Source organism: Abramis brama (assembly GCF_963993115.1).
Source record: "Abramis brama genome assembly, chromosome: 1".
Lineage (NCBI taxonomy): Eukaryota > Metazoa > Chordata > Actinopteri > Cypriniformes > Leuciscidae > Abramis > Abramis brama.
Window position 1 is genome coordinate 29,740,180 of NC_139963.1, and position 20,184 is coordinate 29,760,363.

The 20,184-nt window shown below is 36.3% G+C and overlaps 2 protein-coding genes across 4 annotated transcripts; one reads left to right on the forward strand and one right to left on the reverse strand.

Moving 5' to 3' along the window:
- Positions 1-4,870: 4,870 nt before the first annotated feature.
- On the reverse strand, positions 4,871-11,459 carry ccdc47 (coiled-coil domain containing 47). 2 transcript variants are annotated; one of them, XM_084087087.1, is made up of 14 exons: positions 11,340-11,458; positions 9,088-9,380; positions 8,908-9,000; positions 8,651-8,825; positions 8,434-8,555; positions 8,286-8,351; positions 8,076-8,177; positions 7,088-7,198; positions 6,595-6,680; positions 6,418-6,476; positions 6,214-6,323; positions 5,967-6,134; positions 5,762-5,876; positions 5,620-5,727 (listed from the first exon to the last, which is right to left on the reverse strand). In XM_084087087.1, the coding sequence occupies exons 2-13, from the start codon at positions 9,370-9,372 to the stop codon at positions 5,796-5,798; spliced, it is 1,458 nt and encodes a 485-aa protein (XP_083943213.1). In that variant the 5' UTR covers positions 9,373-9,380; positions 11,340-11,458; the 3' UTR covers positions 5,620-5,727; positions 5,762-5,795. The 2 variants fall into 2 exon arrangements, with proteins under 2 accessions (XP_083943212.1, XP_083943213.1); XM_084087086.1 differs by having other exon boundaries at positions 4,871-5,876; positions 11,340-11,459.
- Positions 11,460-12,683: 1,224 nt separating this feature from the next.
- On the forward strand, positions 12,684-19,650 carry dcaf7 (ddb1 and cul4 associated factor 7). 2 transcript variants are annotated; one of them, XM_084136085.1, is made up of 7 exons: positions 12,684-13,209; positions 13,579-13,737; positions 14,743-14,854; positions 16,093-16,211; positions 16,339-16,548; positions 16,638-16,755; positions 18,397-19,650. In XM_084136085.1, the coding sequence occupies exons 1-7, from the start codon at positions 13,072-13,074 to the stop codon at positions 18,567-18,569; spliced, it is 1,029 nt and encodes a 342-aa protein (XP_083992211.1). In that variant the 5' UTR covers positions 12,684-13,071; the 3' UTR covers positions 18,570-19,650. The 2 variants fall into 2 exon arrangements, with proteins under 2 accessions (XP_083992211.1, XP_083992210.1); XM_084136084.1 differs by having other exon boundaries at positions 12,709-13,209; positions 16,638-16,754; positions 18,393-19,650.
- The last annotated feature ends 534 nt before the right edge of the window (positions 19,651-20,184 follow it).

The window sequence follows — 20,184 nt, forward strand, 5'->3', positions numbered from 1 at the left end:
ATGTGCTCGCAGCGCGCACTCTTCAATATCACGCGCAAATGCGGCGAGCCCTGTATCACGCAAAAGAAACTACGAGCATGTAACGTCATGTTCTGTCGAGTATTGAAATAACCAAAAGGGAGAAGCTGCCTCAAAACTCTATGTCGGGGACTTGGGGCTTTTGTATTCCTTTGTAGGCTACATATGTTACACATTTGAGCGTAGTCCTACTCATTTTTCATTATTAATATTCTAACATTTTATCAATATTGCAAAGTCACCAAAACTGACTCGTGTCATAAAAAAAAATATGTTGTGACCAAAAATGTGAAAAATACATCTAGCCTAAATTATCGTTCATGACATTCTTTTAACTATAAGCAACCTAGTTTGTCTAGATCTGTAATATTATTTCATTTGTATAATGAGCTTGTCTTTGTTTTAAATTATATTGTATTTTTATTGTGAGTGTGATTATATTGTATTTTTATTGTGAGTGTGCACAGTCGTGTGCTTAATTAGTCAGCTTGATTAACATTATTACAATGTGTTCCTATTTAACACAGATGTTCTTATTACAGAAACTATAAGCAAAATATAAGTATAAATATATATTTATAAAATGTATAAGTATATTAGTTTATAAATATTCCAACACATTCGAGGACCTTATATATATATGGTCCTAGAATGTGTTGGAATATTTCACCAGTATCAGCCTTTTCACTATTTGTATCACTCCGCTTGTCTGTGTTTGCGCAACTTGCATCATTAAGCCAGTAAGTGGCGACAATTGACTGTCTTTATGAATGAACAATTGAACTTTAATTGAACTGATCAGTCCAAAAACATTGATTAACTCAAGAAAGAAACAAGTTGCTGAAACCAGTCTTTAATGATAATATATAAATTGCTCATTTGCCTCTGGACACAAAAAGATTGCACATGGTGTTTGATTGAAATGTAACATCTATGCAAAATAATCCTTGAAAGATTTCTCATTTAAGGCCATTCCTGTTTGGAATATGTGATTGTGTATTGTCAACAATAAGCAGAAATATTCTGCATTTCCATTTTATAGTGTGTCATTCATTTCAACATTTATCCTCATTCTCATGTTTAAGAATCTGTTTTTGACAAATAATTTATGCGACTGCCCACTGACATGCTTTTAAAGCTATTGTCATCCAATTTTTTTGGCCTTCAAACACCATAAAATGCACATATGTAGGTCCGAGAAATCCAAATTTTCTCGGGGGAGCATGTCCCCGAACCCCTCTAACTACCTCACATTTAAATGCACGTGTCTTTGAGGTAATGTGGGCTGGTGTGGCTACAGTGCCAGGGCTGAATTTATGAACCAGTCTGCCCCCTGCATATAGGCCTACAATATACATTATTATCTGTGTTGAATCATGTTATCTTGTTACCCAGCCCCTGATGTTTTGGGCTCAGCCCCTGATGTTTTTAAAACCTAGAAACGCCCCTGGCCAAGCATTCACATAATACTTACCTTTTATACTACAGTTGAATCAGATCGAATGCATTAATATTATGAACAGCACCTATGTTAATTATTTCCCATCTGCTTTTCTGTTGTTATCTCGGGACGCTATAGTGAAGAGACGACTCGACGCCTGTGATGATTAACTAACTGTATTTTTCTATGTACATTTCTGAAATGCACTTTCTGTAAAGCTGCTTTGAAACAATATGTATTGTGAAAAGCGCTATACAAATAAATTTGAATTGAATTGAATTGAATTTGTTCCCTTGTTTTAATTAAAGGGATAGTTCACCCCAAAATTAAAATACTGTCATTTACTCATCCTCATGTCATTCCAAACCTATTACCTACAACTTTAATCTTCGAAAAACAAATTAAGATACTTTTTAATGAAATCTGTGAGGTTTCTGACCCTCAATGGAAAGTCCAAGAAACTAAAACTTTCAAGATCCAAAAAAGTCCTAAAGCCATCATAAATTGAATCTATACACTCTCAGAAACCTAAAGCGTGTATATTAATACCTTAAATATTGGTACAAAAAGTCTACATAGTACCTAAATGTTACATATTAGAACCTTTTTAAAGGGTACTGTCCCAGTGACAGCTTTTGTACCATTTTTATCTGAGAGTGTTTGAATCCTAAATGAAATCTAAAGCAATCGCACCTCTTGACTTGAATTAAACCACAAAGTTTATACAGATTCGTTTTACGACGTCTTTTTGGATCTTCTATGGTTTGGTTACCTGGACTTTCAATGGAGGGACAGAAACCTCTCAGGTTTCATTCAAAATACCTTAGTTTGTGTTTCGAAGATTAACCAAAATCATACATGTTTGGATCGACATGAGGGTAAGTAAATGATGACATAAGTGTCATTTTTGGGTGAACTATACTTTAAATCACGGTAAGATTGAATAAAATAAAAACAAAGTGAACAAATTAGCACAACATGGCCATGACTTAACTACAAAAAGCATGTCATGTGCAGGGCTCCGTTGGTTTGTCACTTTTAATCAAATGATCTTGCTTGAAACAGGTGTTTATTTCAAGGCAAAAAAAAAGTGGGAAATAAGCTGGTTTTGCAAATGGTCATTTGACCTTCTTAATGCAAATATATCACAGATAATGGATGACAGAAAAATCAATCACAAGCTGATGTTGTACTATAAAAACCTGCTCCCCCCATCACCAGAGCACCAGACCTTCCATCTCTCACGCTGACAAAGAATGGAGATGTGGAAAACTAACACTTCATCTTCCCAGAGTGTAGACGGGAATTTCTCCAACATTTCATCCCACGACCAACTCTGCATAGGATCGTACAACACGACCCTTGATGTCCTAATGCTTGTTGTCAATCTTCCATTAACCCTCTATGTGGTTGCAGAACTATTTCTGAAACAATGTGCAACATTTTCAAGTCCAGGAAACCCGTCTACCTCTTCCCAGAACGAACTCCTCTTTCTTCATCTAGTCTGCTGTCATGTCTTCTATTACGTCAGAGTTGTGCAGAACATCGTCCAGAACCTAGGTGGAGTGACTGGAATGGGACAGGAATATATTACAGCCTTCCACAGCTGCAGTTTGATCGGAGGATCCTTGTTCTTTGCTGGCATGTCCATAGACTTGTATGTAGCTGTGGCTCATCCTGTAGCCTATGTGAACCAAAAAGCTTCCACAAAGCAAATACAGGCACATATATTCTGTACATTTGTTTGGATGTACAGTGTCACCATAGGAATAGTCACAGTCGTTTTTAATATCACAATGTACCATCCGTTGACTATGGCTTCTTTCTGTGCAGCAGTCCCTGTGAGTTTCATCTTTTGTCTGGTTATACTGATCATCTTACATCACTCTGCATCAGGAAAGGGCAGTCAGGCGTCAAGACCTGACAAAATCAAACAGACTGCTATTCGGTTCATCTTGAACAGCTTGATTATATTATCAATTTACTTTCTGCCTCACATCTGCGTACTGATCTACGTATCAGTAAAGAAGGCTGACTGGTTACATCTGCCATGTCAAGCTCTACCTCTGATACTGACGGTCCAGATATCCGAGTTTGTGACACCTCTCATCTTCTTTCTTAACGCAGGAAAACTGAATGTGATAGTTAAACATTGTTCAACATTATGTCGCAATATTGGCAGTTGAAGGAGAACTGTAAAAATTGGATCCACTTTGTGTGAGTCGTAACTTTTGCATCCACAGTAATAGACAAAGAAGAAAATGTTTAGATTTACATCAAATGTAACTTTAAAATGAATCCAGTGAGCGAAAACTGTCTGTGTTTGAACAGAAGAGCGTTTTAAGGTTTTAAACACTGTGCACTTACACTTCTCATCAAAGGTTTGTTAATTATCAGAGGAGCCACATTTTTGCTTGTCTCTACATGTGAAAAATAATAAATAAACCTGATTTTGAAAATTGTCTCGTAAACACATAGAACTTGATAGTTTACATGAAGATATCTGAATTACACTTTTATTCAAAGGTTTGGAGTAATTTTGAGAAATATTATTACAATTTAAAATAATGGTTTTCTACTTGAGTTTGTTTTAGGATGTAATTTTTTTCCTGTGATGGTAAAGCTGAATTTTCAGCATCATTACTCCAGTCTTCAGTGTCACATGATCCTTCTAATATGATGAACTGCTGCTTAAGAAACATTTCTTATTAATATCATCAATGTTTGAAAACAGTTGTTCTTCTTAGTAGTGTTGTAGGAATGGTGATAATTTTTTTCAGGATTCTTTGATGAATAGAAAGTTAAAAAGAACAGCATTTATTTAAAATAGAAATCTTTTGTAACATTATAAACATCTTTACTGTCACTTTTGACCAAATAAGTACATCCTTGCTGAATAAAAGTATTAATTTCTATCAAAAATTATTACTGATCCCAAACTATTAAGGGGTAGTGTATGTATCCGGAAAACTGAAGCACACATCCACAGACTTTACTAATCAACATCTAGAAATTAGGTAAAATGATATACGGTGATAATCTGTATTTTCAGATGCTGTAGTCACCCTTTTTTTCAGCATTTTTAAACAACTGTGCCATTTCTAGTTCACATTTTAATTGGTCCATCAATGCAAAAAACTAAAACGAAAAAAAAAAAAAAAAAGTAACGAATTGCTGAATTTAAATTTACAAATATTATATGGTCTTCTAATAAATGTGGTCAAAAATCTTTTTAATTGATTAAATTGATAAAAGAATTAGCAACATGATGTTTAATATAGCTTTATATGAAACTTAGCTTATTACACTGCAGGGTCAACTACCCATTGACACTTTATTAAATACATTTTAGATCTGAATCATATGAGATTTAAAAGTAAAAAAAAAGGACCAAGACAATGAGAAGAAAGATGTTTTCAGAGAATGTTTTATTTAGTTTAGCGTCTCATTAACAAATGTTACAGAAAAAAGGGTTACGGTCAATGTTCACTCATAAACATAAGCTCATTGATGCACTGATTGACTATTAATTTAAACATAAATTAAAATTTCATCTCTGTTAAATACATATAAAGGAGTTTGTGCTGCCTACACTGACAATTCACAGTAGGCCTTCGCTCATAAAAAAAAGAAAGATCGAAAGACAATGATAATGTGCCTATTACTCATCTATAAAACGCTTGCAATCATTAGAAATAGGGGTGAGGAAGCACTGTAGTACAAAAAATAGCTTTCTTACTCTCCCAGTTCCTTTTAAAAAAACACTCCCTGATTTTACTATAAAAAGAAGCATAGCTGAAACTTTCACAAGATGAAGTTAGATCTCTGGGAGTAGAAATGAATGCACAGGTCCTCTCGACAAAGCTTTGGAGGGTTCATACTGAACTCCAGGAGACAACTGAATTGGAAAAGGTTGGCTAAAGTGGCATGTTGGTTTAATGAGGCCCAAAAGATTATCACAGTTTATCACAACAAAAAAAAGCAACATTCTTGATCATATTGCAAATAAAAACTGCCATGCAATTATGCAGAAAACAAATGCTTTCAATGACTGCTACACTAAAACATGTTCAAACAGACCATCTCCAATCCAGTTGTCTTTTAAAGATCAGACATAGTCCTTAACAACCAGCTGCTTTCTCCTGATTGGACAGAGTGTTTCTATGGGTGCAATAGCAGCCAATCAAATGGCATGCACATTCATGTAGAAGAGAGTATATTAGCAGGTGTGGAAGTAGTAGATTCTTTCTCTAATGACTATGAACGGATGTGTGTGTGTGTGTGTGTGTGTGTGTGTGTGTGTGTGTGTGTGTGTGTGTGTGTGTGTGTGTGTGTTTCACATGGCTTTCACTTTGATTTGCTTCATTTTCATCTGCTTTTTCTCCAGCTTCTTCTGATCACGACGTTGGGCGGCTTCCTGAATTACAGAGGGAAGAGAAAAGTTTGTATTGATGTAGATAACGGCACAATGACAGAAAAGATCCGCTTTTTAATCACACACACTCACCTCCAGGCGGCGCTGTCTCTCAGGATCCTCCTCATTCATGATCCTCTCCTTCTCCGCTCTCTTCTTCTCTTCGCGGCGCGTCTGAGCGGCCTCCTGTCGTTGATTGTGAGTTTGCTTCAGGAAGTTCTCCTCCACGCGAGCACGGTTGCGGTCTGCTTTCTGCTTCCCCTAGACACCCAGATAAAGCTTCACATTAACCCCTGAGTAATTCAACATGCTGTTATGCACATTGTGCATGTGCACTCACCTCTCTGTTGAGGCGGAGCTTCTTGACCTTGTCAATGCTGTAGATCACCAAGTTCATCAGAGGCAGCAGACTATCCATATCTTTGGGAGATGTGTTACCCATCCCAGGCACTGTAAAGCACAGCACAGCACAGCACATTAATAGACTGACAAACGTCATGCAAGTACAGAAAATTGCCATTTGTGGATTATGAATTTCACTCACCGTTAAATGTAAACAGCAGTGTTTTCTTGGTCTCGGGCAGCTTTAAGGGCTGACCTTCCCTAAAAATAATTTAGAAACCATTAGCATTAACGTTTATTAACCAGTAAGAGCTCCTCCAACATAGTGGAATAATGTAATAATATCTACTAGAAGAATAAGAAAAACTCTTAGCCTTACTCTTGCATAACTTTTGGACCAGAGAATTGGTCCGAAAAATGGATGGACTCGATCTTGTCAGCATGACCGGTGAGGTAATGTACCATCTGAAAACAGAACAATAAAAATAAAGTTAAAGTACTGACTCATGACATTGAGAAGTGAAGAAGGATATACATTTCACAGCGTTTTTTAGTAATGTTTAAATACTATTATAGTTTTAATTTTGTTAAATTAGCTCAGTTTTCATTTTAATTTTAGTTTCAGTCATTTGTAGTTCATTTTTATTTGATTTTTATTAGTTTTTTTTATGTATTTCCATTTCTAACATTTTATTTAAGTTTTAGTAATTTTAGTACATCAACTTAAACTTTTTTTTCAGTTAGAGGCCAAATTAACATTTCTAGGTTTCATTTAAGTGTTTCCATCTAATTTAAAAAAAAATAAAAATTATAATCCAGATTTTTATAATCCAGTTTGTCTCATGACTGGGAACCTCTGATGTTCCGCTCACCTTGTTGTCCATCACTCCATCCGTAACCTCTCCCATCTCTGATAAAATGGACAGAGATTCAGGAAGGCCATATTTTGCCCCAGATTTGGGCTTATCACCACAGAACTCACTCTGTAAAGAAACCAAGAAAGAATAAAGTTAGCACAGACCAGTTCCTGGCAACATTAAAACTACAAAATAAACTTGTGATAACACATCTTTCTATTGCTTCTCTGGCTGCACTACTGTAGTTCGATTTGCAAACAAACAAATTGTACATGTAATGAATCTCTCACACACACGCACACAGACATGCGCGCGCACACACACACACATGAGTTATTGGTTTGAATCAGACAACTGACAACTGAATCCATCAGTGTGATTAGTGAATCAACATCACTGGCTCACTCACCAACCACAAACCATTACTTTCAGGCACTTTCTGCAAGAATTGATATGTGCACTTATGGTTTAAGAAAAATTTAATTAGTATTAATAATGACTGGTTGTACATATAACAGTTTGTGGTTAGACACATTTGCAGTTTAAACAAAAAAAAAAAGTCATAATTTTTCAAGTACTTTTAAAGTATTATTACATTTTAAAATAACTAAATGTATTAGTTTAACTTATCTATTTTAATGTACTTTAAAATGTAATGTATTCCTGTGATTGACAAAGCTGAATTTTCAGCATCATTACTCCAGTCTTCAGTGTCACATGATCCTTCAGAAATCATTCTAATATGATTTGCTGCTCAAGAAACATTTCTTATTATTACCAAACAGTTACCGTGATACATTTTTTTCAAGATTCTTTGATGAATGGAACGTTCAAAAGAACAGCATTTAGAACTTCGTTAAAGTTTTTACTGTCACTTCTGATCCATTTAATGCATCCTTACAGAGTAAAAGTACTGATTATTCATTTCTGACCCCAAACATTTGAACAGTAGTGTACATAATATTCTATTCTGTATAAAATATGTAAATCCTTTATGACTAACCAGGTCCTGCATCTCTTTCTGCAGCCGTGCCATGGCCTTCCGACTCCCCACGGCAAACACAAAAGTGTCCATGTCATCATCATTCAGAGTCACTTTAACTTGCTGTGTAAAATGAAGAGTGAGAATAAGAGGAACAGCATTTTGAACATCCATTTGAGATGCTACTTGTAATCAGTATATGTTAATACATCAGAGTTTGTGTGCGCCTACCACTTGATCACAGACTGGTCTCATCATCCTGGCCAGCACATTCAGCAGGTCTTGTCTTTTCAGAAACTGCACAACAACAACGACACTATAGTGAATACACATATCAAACAGTGTGTGTTTCTCTCTCTTATTCAAACACACATGCTACCTTAAGCTGAATCAGCATCCCCTCACAGCAAACACGTCCTGAGCACCACAGGTTATAGATGTGCTCATTCTCCTGGTTCAGCTTCCCCGTACTGGTGGCCTCCTTACTGGTACCATCATCCCCTAAAAATAAAGACACATTTGAGAGTCAGAGAAAAACAGGGTCAGAGAAAACGCCATAAGAAGAAGAAACAAAGTGGAGCGAGAGTTACACTTACCCACGAGGGCAAAGTTGCTCTCGAGAAGTTCTCTGTGGGAATTGAACCAGGCTTGAGCGAGCCTGCTGTTCTTGTTTTTGCCAATTATGTAGTTCATAATATAGGCAAGAAGACCGGTGACCATCAAGATCTCCATGTAGTAACTCTCCCAGCTGTTCTGCAGGTGTGCTGGGACCTGAAACATACAAACACACAGTCAGCTGAGGATACCAGAAGTGCCTGTGAAGGTCAAATGCATTTTTTTCTTTCTTTTGTACCTCTCTGTATATAAGAGTGTCTTTGAATGAAGGGTTGCTCTTCTCGTAGCCTTCAAATTCCTCGTTGTCATATTTGCTGTACATGTCTTGTTCCTGTAACAATGATCAGATTAGATTAAATCATTCATTCACTTGGACTTGTAGAAGAAAGGAGATAAGAATGGCTTTTCACATCTTTACCTGTGCATCGCCATCTTCAAACTCATCCTGGCCGTCTTCGTTCTCCACCGTGGCCTCGTCTTCGTCGTCCTCTATGGGTGTGGATGAGGGGGCTGCCCGTGGGGGTGGCTCTTTCTCCACATCAACTGCTGGGTCTTCACCGACATCCTCAAACTCAGCAAAGTCATTGTCATCAAACTCAGCGATGTCCTCACCGTCGTCGAAGTCATCGTTGTAGCGCCCCCTAGTGTCCGGCAGGGCCAACAGGAGCAGCAGGGCTGGGAGGAGGAAGACCAGGTGCCTCATGGCTCAACCTGCACAGTAAATGACAACTGAACTCATGTTTTTTTTTCAACACTTTGGTGTCACATGATTCTTCAAAATCATCTTAATATGTTGTTGTGCTCAAGAAACATTTCTTTATATTTAAAATAAAAACCTTTGTAATGTCTTTACTGTCACTTTTGATTAATTAAAGATGTACTTGCTTTTTTTTTTACAAGTCCAAACTTTTAAACGGTACTGTATATCCAATCTTATTTGTTGGTACAGACTAACATGAATGTTAATGGTGTAAATGAACAACACAGAGTAAATGTATGAAAATAGCATACATTTACTATTTCTGATTTAATAAGTGATAAGATGGCCCTGGTGTGTATATCCAAAAACATTTCCCATTCAGTGATGCCTATGGTATGAATGCTGTATATGCTAAAGTCAAACAGGACTTGATTGTTTGGTTTCTAATACCAAGAAAACTAATGTTTACACTGCAAAGAGTCAAGCCTAAAAACAAGTTTACTTGACATATTTCTTTGTTAAAAAATTAAAGCAGTTCCTCCTCACACACATAAAAGTAAGATTATTTTTTATCTAATGTCTAACAGTACTGCGTGTGTGGCATGATTATCAGTGTGTATTAATGAATGATAAAAGATGCAGTAAACACACACATAATGGAAGGAATAATAATTTCAAATGGGCCCCAGGATGATTAACATATACAAATTGGTTCAATGGTTTTAATACTGAAACAGAGAAACAAAGAACCAGCAGGAAGGGGGAGGTCAGTCTGAGAGTCTTATGTCGAAGCCTAAGCCTCAGATGTTCAATGAAACAAGCATCTTCTAATTGGCTGAAAGTCTTTATTAATCACATGGCAAAGACTGGTTGGCCATACACTAAGCTGATTTACTCTTTACCTATGGACTTTATGGACAGTGGACACTAACCATCTTACAAGATTATGCAAACTTAAGTTACCTAAAAAAAAAAATAATAATAATTTGAGGCTATATTCGTAAATTAAGCATAAAATACAAAATACCAATGGGAAAAACAAAATGTGTGTTACATATTTAAATAGGTTATAAAAACAGATATGAAGATTTCAGATGCAAAAGCCTCTAAGTGCCATCTGAAATTTTCTTCTAGAATGATAATTTTTATCAAGCTCATATATTTAAGTTCAGTAATTTCACTTAAATGACAATTAATAGGTAATTTTCATTGCCATTTAAGTGAAATTGCTGAATGATTCTAGAAGAAAATTTCAGATGGCACTTAGAGGCTTTTGCATCTGAACTCTTCATATATAAACAGATATAAACATAAAAAACAGAGGAATTTATTACAAAGGCTTTTTGGGCCCCATAGCTTAAATTCCATTTAATTTCTTCACTTTGTTTGAGTCCATATTCAGAATAATTGACAGGCATCCAATCCACTGTGTGTAAATCCAGACAGGACAGTAGCTAATAGCTTCTGCCAAGACGACGAGACACATGCAGCTTGTAATGTGAGTTAACAGCTATAACCGGGTGTCAAGTCATCCTCCACCTGTTACAAGGCTGGTATTGGAATAAGTACTCGAAATAGTAAACCTTAGATTCCGGGCTGACGGAATTGTTATTAAATTTGAACCATGTGTGTAACCTCTAACTCGGAGAAGCTTGTCGTACCAGAGCCAATTCCTCGCTAAACTACTAGAAAAAACCCTGACATTTTCCGTGCTTGTCGGGCGTGTCGTGTCAGGCAAATCTAACAACTCTTCAAATCGAATGAGAAAAGGCCATTCGGACCGGTCTCTACCCCAACCCCCATGAGTCTTGCTCCATGATAGCTTATTAGCTCGCTAGCTGTGGCTGCTACACGATCAACCTCAGAAAGCGCACGACACACTTCTGCGCCACCGTGGCTGCGTCGATCAGTTCACCTCACAGGTTTAATACGAAAAGTCACCGATAACGGCAAAAGTCACGCAGACGTACCTGTAAATATCGGTATTCCTTCAGTGGCTAACAGTGTGTGACAGCAGCTGTATCTCTCACAGGAGAGGCGAGGGTCATCTGACAAACTCTACCCACAATGCTTTGCGAAAAGATCTGGGCGTTTGTTTATGGTGGTCTGCACCGTCTGCACCAGTTTGATAATGAAACATTTAGAATCAAATACTTCTATAATTATCTTAAATCGCCAATGAACGACATTCAGTTTAGAATCATTAACAATGTTTATCCTGCTGCTGAAATTTTACGGAAAAGATTTCCGTTTTGAAGTAGATTTTTGTGGATTCTGCTTAGAAGAGCCTATAACCATTAAACATTTATTTTTTTCTTCCCCGGTCACATTGCAGTTCTGACATGATATTTATAGCTGGCTATAAAGATCCTGTAAATAAATGTATTTACAAATGTATTTATTATTAAATTTAGCTATTCATTTATTTCATGTTTTGGTTTATGTAGAAGATGGTCTCTCAAAAAAGATGTCATTTATGTTAAACATTATTATTACTATGGGTAAATATCATATAAAAGCAACCGGAATAACCGTAAACCCTCTTTATCTGGTTTTAAATATGAATGTAAATGTTTAGCATCCATAAAATACTTAATGTAACTCTTTCCTTCTAAGATTTTGTACATGCTTCAATTTTTTCTCCTTGCAACCCCCCTTAAATATCTGAAGATTATGCTTTTGTTTATTGTATTGAATATGCTATTGTTTCTTTTATACACATTAAACTGTTTAAGCATTAAAATTATAGATATGAATAGAGATTTATTACGTTATTTGTATATTTTCATATGCATATTATTGTTCCATAATTGAGTTTGTAAATTGATATTGTTTAATGCAAAAATACTCCGTTTAATGCTCTGATAAATGATTAACCCAAAATATGCATTATCAGATAATCCCAAGAAATAATATTAATTATTATTGAAAATGGTATAAACTAAACTAGATATTTGCGTTTTGAACTAGATAGGTTTAACTAGATTTATTTTGTATTTTATGTTTAATATTGGGCATCCATAATTGTTATTGACCATTGTTTTACTGTTTCTTGGAATGGAATCCGTTATTTCTTTTTTATTTCTTTTTTATATTTAGGATTTTAAATATTGTTCTTTTGTGGGGCTTTTTAACTATTTTTAATCTATCTCTAGAGCCACAGGCAGAAATCTATTGCACACTTTGTTGCTTTTCAAGGCTAAAGGGGAAAGCTGAAAATTCAGAAAAACCTGCCCTATAATGATGTGAAAGTAAAATTGTCAACTAGCAACATAGTCTATAAATAACCCCAACGCTCAGCCCCCATTTTCTATGAGGGACTTTTATTTTGAAACACGCACATCCTCAGAACAAATGCGCCGTTGAGAGGTCGGGCCTATTTAGGGCTTTCTAAAGTTAGAATTAAAACCGTTGGGACACAGCAAAAACATGGGTCTTTAGCTACACACAATCTTGAATACTGGATGGTAATCTGTGTGTTTGATTAAGGTTGATTAGGTTTTGTGTCGTCGCAGTGAGAGCGCGGCTTTCCGTTTTCGCGGCCGTTGCGGAGGGAGATTGTTATGACATTCTCTTTGTCTCTCGCTGCAGAAACCCGAGACTATATTTTTCGCTGAAAGATCCTCTAGGTGCAAATCTAGCTCTTCGTAAAGACCTAATTCTAAATACTGCTGTTCGCCGACCTGATCAAGGGGTTGGAACATGTCGTTACACGGTAAACGAAAAGAGATCTACAAATACGAGGCGCCATGGACCGTCTATGCCATGAACTGGAGCGTCAGACCCGATAAGCGCTTTAGGCTGGCGCTCGGCAGCTTCGTTGAGGAATACAACAACAAGGTGAACCAAGAGATCCCAGATCGCTCTGCGTTAAGTTATATCTCTACTTTGTTCTGTGTTCTTATGGCTGCTGACATCCTATCATAGAGAAGTGTACTTGAACATGATGTATGGGTGCAGTTGAACGGGATTTAGTAACGTTAATCCCAGTAACAGAATGTTTGACATGGATGACTTCCATAGAGCACAAACGTATTCCTTGAGCATAAGTCATGAGTGTTTTGCCTGATTACTTTAAAATAACTAACCAAATTTGTATTTGTATCTGGTTTGTGAGTGCTGGTTTGACAGCTGTCAGAAACTCGTGCATCATGAATCCAGTAGATTCAATGTGATGTGGACATCAGCTGTGTGTTTTGTGATGTTCAGGTCCAGCTGGTGGGTCTTGAGGAGGAGAGCTCAGAGTTTGTATGCAGGAACACTTTCGATCATCCGTACCCCACCACCAAGATCATGTGGATCCCCGACACCAAGGGCGTCTATCCAGACCTGCTGGCCACCAGCGGAGACTATCTGCGCATATGGAGGGTACGCTATAGGAACCATGCAGACACTCTTCTGTTACACATAATCAGACTTTAGTAATGATTGACTGCACTTCAAGACAACATCTGATGAAAATGAATATTAATGCATGTCCCTGGTCTTACTGTGAACAACATTCATCAATGCACAACACATTGGAGTCCCACTTTATATTAAGTGGCTTTATCTACTATGTACTATCATGTAAATTAATCTTTTGATACAACACACTTATTGTGTACATACATTTTACATTGTACTTTTATTTTAAAAATACCTCCATTGTAATTACAGCTGTAATTAATTTGTTGACCATTGCCGTACAACTTAACTGACCCTTAAATCTACCCATACCACCAAACCTGTCTCTAACCTTACCCGTATCACACCTTAATAGCAGCAAAAGTGTTTTACAATACAACATGAACACAATAAGTACATTGTATCTAACAATTTTATTTTTTAACAAGTAGTTAAAGACGCCTAATATAAAGTGTGAACACAATTTTTTTTTTTTATGTACTTCATTATACATGCGGTTCCTCTGATACAACTTTACTTTTCCACTTACGTCACTTGTTCAGTAGGCAAATAGCTGTTTTTTGGTGAATATTGTTTCACTCTGAAATAATTCAAATTACAGAAGTTGCAAATTGCATTACACATTGACTTATATGACACTGAAATGTCTTCTGATTTAAAGATTGATTATTGAATTTAAAGTGAACATGAAATGATGTTCACAACCCATTTTACTTCTATGTTGTGGGGCTTGATTTGTCAGGACTTGATTGAATCCATCTGTAATTGATTTCTTGGTGAAATGTCTCATATTTCAAATAAATATGCACTGATGAATTGTTCACAATGAGACCAGGAATGTGTATCAAGAAAGTCAATTTTATTTTAATTTAACTTTCAATGATTAAAGACTCTCTAGCTTTAATACTGTGAAGCAGAACTGTAGTGACACTTAAATGAAGTGAACTGTCTGTATCTTGTTGTCAGGTGAATGACACAGAGACTCGTCTGGAGTGTCTCCTGAATAATAACAAGAACTCTGATTTCTGCGCACCTCTGACCTCTTTTGACTGGAATGAAGTGGACCCCAATCTTCTGGGTAAGAGAACATGTAGTCAGCCGGTGTGTTTGGCTGTGCTGTGATTAAATTGATAAAAAATAATTTCCATTTATAAATGTTCTCTTGGTAACTGACTAAAATAAGTTAAGTTGAAGTGCTAAAATTATTAAAACTATAAGCTAAATGGAAGTAATAATAAAAGTTAATAGAAAGCTAATAAAAATGACAAAAGCACATAAAATTACTATTAATAGGTACCATGATAGTATATGTTAGGTTGCCAGGTTTTTCCACAACCCTCCCCATTACATAGCTTGGGACTCGCACACACACACATTCACACCTACAGCCAATTTGGCATGTCCAGTCCACATAACCACAGGGAGAACATGCAAACTCCACTCTAAGGCTGCGCAATATATCAAAATATCGCAAATGTACATATTGTGATACGCATATCGCATTGGCTTGCAATAATTGGGGTCATGAACAAAAGACAAAGACACTCACTTCTCTTGACTGAATAACTTTTGTTTGTAGCTTTAATAAGAATCAGTGTACATAAATTCATACAGTGAATATTTTTACATTTGATTATTCAGTTTGTGTTGTTAAATAATCCTAATGTAGGCCTACCTGAAACCCTTATTATGCTAGACACTTATTATGTGTCTAATAAGTGTCTTATTATAGTAAGTGTCTCATAATAAGACACTTATTATGCTAGAGTAAAACACTGCTGTTCATTTTCAGAAGTTTAGATTTATTTTTACATTTATTCATTTAACAGACACTTTTATCCAAAGCAACTTACAAATGAGAACAATAGAAGCAGTTAAACTAACAATAGGGCAACAATATGCAAGTGCTATGACCCTTCCCATTTTTTTAAAGATAATAGATATAGAATAGAAGATAAAGTGTTAGTATTAATAGCTCAAGTGTTGCCAAAAAAGATGCGTCTTCAGCCGTTTCTTGAAAATGGCTACGGACTCAGCAGCTCTGTTGTAGGGATGCTGAAATGTGAAAGAATGTGAAAAATGTATGTTGGTTATATCATTTTAAATATAATTTAATAGCGAATATCGGCTCAGCCGGGTCTCGAACCGTGGATTCTTCTTGCTATGAGGCGACAGTGCTACCCAACTGCCAATAGTATATAAATAATACTAAATAACACTGTTGTTTGGGAGGATTTTTATTGTAATTTTTTATGTTTGCCTCTCAAAAGATTATCAGGTTGTCATCATCTATGTGTGTGTTTTCTGTTTTTTCAGGCACTTCTAGTATTGATACCACCTGCACGATCTGGGGTTTAGAGACAGGACAGGTTCTGGGAAGGGTCAACCTGGTGTCAGGCCATGTCAAAACACAGCTAATCGCTCACGACAAGGAGGTGAGTAAAAACTCGCCTTAGGACTTCAGATTCTCATTTTTTAACTGGCGGGCCATTTTCCATCACTCTACTTTTGTGTACTTTGTTGCTGTCTTTGTATAAATCAAGCATTTGTATTGACTTTAAGGTGTATGACATCGCATTCAGCCGCGCGGGTGGCGGTCGGGATATGTTTGCGTCTGTGGGTGCCGACGGATCCGTGCGCATGTTTGATCTGCGGCACCTGGAGCACAGCACCATCATCTATGAGGACCCTCAACACCACCCGCTGCTGCGCCTGTGCTGGAACAAACAGGACCCCAACTACTTGGCTACTATGGCCATGGATGGCATGGAGGTCTCTCTTTTAGTCCATTTTACTTTATTAGTACATTTGTCCTCATCTTTCCTCATGTCCCTCACTTTTTGCTGTTGTATTATTGTCAGGTGGTGATTCTGGACGTGCGTGTGCCGTGCACGCCAGTGGCTCGGCTCAATAATCATCGTGCCTGTGTGAACGGTATCGCATGGGCGCCACACTCCTCCTGCCACATATGTACAGCAGGTTAGAAACCAGCCCGTTCACATACACACATACTACTAGGGCTGGGTAAAAAAATATCGATTTCTCGATTTTAATCGATTCTCATTTTTACGAAACGATATCGATTCTTAAATCCCAAGAATCGACTAGTCATCCTGTTTTCAGTTGATGAATGAATGGAACATTGTTGCGCGCATCCCATCCAATAAATCGCAATAATCTTTGTGCTTTGTTATTATTGATATGAAACAAAGTCTCAGATTTCAAATTACGTCCATTTTCTTACGAAATTCAAAAACATAATTACCGTTTTGACGCTGTGGCGTGAGATCGCTCTGGCTCAGCTCAGCTCAAGAGAAGCAGCAGCGCTGAGCGCACATGACCTTTTCTTCCGCCTTAATAATACCAGTTACTGTGTGAAATAAACATGAATGAGCATCTGAAAGTGTGTTAAAAGATAGAGTACAACTTATCGAAGTCCGTATCATGTGACATGGAATCGCTCAATCAGTGTTTCAACCGTGGAAAGACGTTAGTAAACAATGCCATTTTTTTATTGTTTTATATATATATATATATATATATATATATATATATATATATATATATATATATATATATATATAAAACAATAAAAAAAATGGGGTCATTTAAAAAAAAAAATAATTCATGCGTTTATTCTTTTATTCAAGAATGCATTAATTTGATCAAAAATGTTTTTATTCATCAAAGGATCCTGATATTAAAATATTAAGCAGCTCAACTGTTTTCAGCATTGATAATAATAATAAATGTTTCTTCAGCATCAAATCATATCATAATGATTTCTGAAGGATCATGTGACACTGAAGACTGGAGTAATTATGCTGAAAATTCAGCTTTGACATCACAGGAATAAATGACATTTTAAAATATGTTCAAATACAAAACAGTAATTTTAAATTGTAATAATATTTCACAATATTACTGTTTTAACTGTATTTTTGATCAAACAAATGCAGACTTGGTAAGCATAAAAGACTTCTTTCAAAAACACTAAAACGTCTTACAAAACCAGTTTTTGAATGGTAGCGTGTGTATGTGTAAACAGTTTGCGTAAATAGTATATATACTATTTGGTACCAAATGTTCAAATAATAATAAAATACATTGTTTACAAGTGCAAAGCCTTTTTTTCATACTTTGTAATTCATGAATGGTCCGATAGGGGATGTGTCAGTTCTGTTATCCTTATTGTTGAGATGTTTTTGTTGCGTCAGTATAAAGGCCTGATCACACCAAGAACGATATAATATTAGTGTTCACACCAGCGGATGATATCGTTGTTTATTCTAAGCGTGCGCTGCAGTTTTGTCAGCTGCAACTTTAAATGCTGAAGCTCTTTAAAGCAGGGTGGATTCTGATTGGCTGTCAATATTTTTGTCATTCATCAGCTTGGCTAAATTTCTCTGAAAGTGATTCCATCGATATCTTTTCTCAATGCTGTTATAGTTCTGGTGTGGACTCTGCTATTCTTTTATATTTAGAATGATTTTTAGAACTAAATCGTGATAGTCATTGTCCTTGGTGTGAACAGCCTTAAGACTGTAGCAGCCGTGACAGTGCTGTTTCATTATAAGTCTTCTTTACCTGGCCCCCCTTTTCTTTTAAATCCCACTGTAGCGGACGATCACCAGGCTTTGATTTGGGACATCCAGCAGATGCCGCGGGCCATCGAGGACCCCATCCTGGCCTACACGGCCGAGGGAGAGATCAACAACGTACAGTGGGCCTCCACTCAGCCCGACTGGATCGCCATTTGCTACAACAACTGTCTGGAGATCCTGAGGGTGTAGAGCTGAAGCTTAAAGGGCCCCTGTGCTTCCTGTGGGGGGCATTGCTGGAAAAGGGTCTTTCATAAAGCAGAGACTTGTTTTCTAAAGTTCCTGAGGTCTAGAGGTTTCAAGCGGGAAACGATATTAACGGGCCTATGGGAACAACGGTCTGAACAATGTGTGTACAACTTTTGTCTGGAAGAATGAGACGGTGTGATTGAGCATCTGTGTTTCTGCACATTATATTGGTCTGTTTTCCTACCTGCTGTCCCAGAGTCCTCATGGGATTTTAAACACAACTGTAATTACTATGATTCTTGGCCATTTGTGTTGGGAGAGATACATGTTTATTCAGTTTGACCGGTAAAAATTTGCCAACATGAACATCCAAAACAACCCTTTTATTAAGATGTAATTACTTCAAAGATTGATACAGTTTTAAAGAGCCTCTGAACTTCAGATCCTGCTTTTCATTTCAGGAAGGTGCCATTTTATTTTATTTTTTGTAGCTTTGGAAACTGTTAAATACCGTAGTATGGGGAAAAATGCTTGACGTCACTGCAAAACATTCATAATAGTTCTTCAGACACACTCATAACTCACATAGCGGTTAGTTGCATTGTTGACGTCAGTGTTTGAGTGGAGGATGTCTTGAGCAAAATGTTATTTCATTTAAAGGTGCATTATTGCTCACTAATTGTGAGAAAGCTCCTGTTATATTTTTCCCATGTTAGTTTTCAAAATAAGTAAGTCCCCTTTCAGCATGCTTGTGCTTGAAGTGAAATATGTACTGTATACATATATAAATATTATGTACAAGGTAGGACAAACGTGTCACTTTTCAAGAATCATTTTGCATTGCGAGTCATTTGGTCTGTTCATGTTATGCATTGTTCTGTTGTTATGCAAATATGATGTAGTAGTAACGCCACTCTTCGGTCAAGACCGAAGTCAAAAGTGAGTTTGCAAGGCTGTGTGGGATCTTCATCCTCACCTCACACTCTTAGATGGAGTGCTTATATGTAAGTAGTTCTCTCTGTGTCCAGCCATAATGCTTTTCTATTAATAAACTCACTTAATAAACTCTTGTTCTTTCATAAAGCTTACAGTGGTAATTCAGTTGTAATGGCCAGACAACTAACATTTTGGTGCTCAATATATTGATTGTTGGTGGATATTACAGATTTGTTTTATTTGGTTAGATATTAAATCATGCATGCTCATTTTGATTTAATTTTCTTGATAAAAATTTCTATCATCTAATGCTCAGTTTATAAATACTAATAATAACACTTAAATGGATATCCATTTTTCATACTGTTCATTATGTTGTTATGCCTGAATTCACTTGTAGCACTTAAAAAACTTTTATTTAGATAAAATAGTAAATGTGTGCTGGATACATACATAAATATTATGTAATATTAGCCAGCTATCGCTTGTAACCAGTGTTATCTTTAAAACTAAAATTATTTAAAAAAAAATTGGTATTGGAATAAAACTAAAATAAGTTTAGGCTAAAGTACTAAAACTGAAACAAAAATAAAGCTAAATAAAAATATTACAAAAAAATAATAAGAAATGATACAAAATTACTAAAACACAAATTTAAATAAAGCCAATTCACAATATGAAT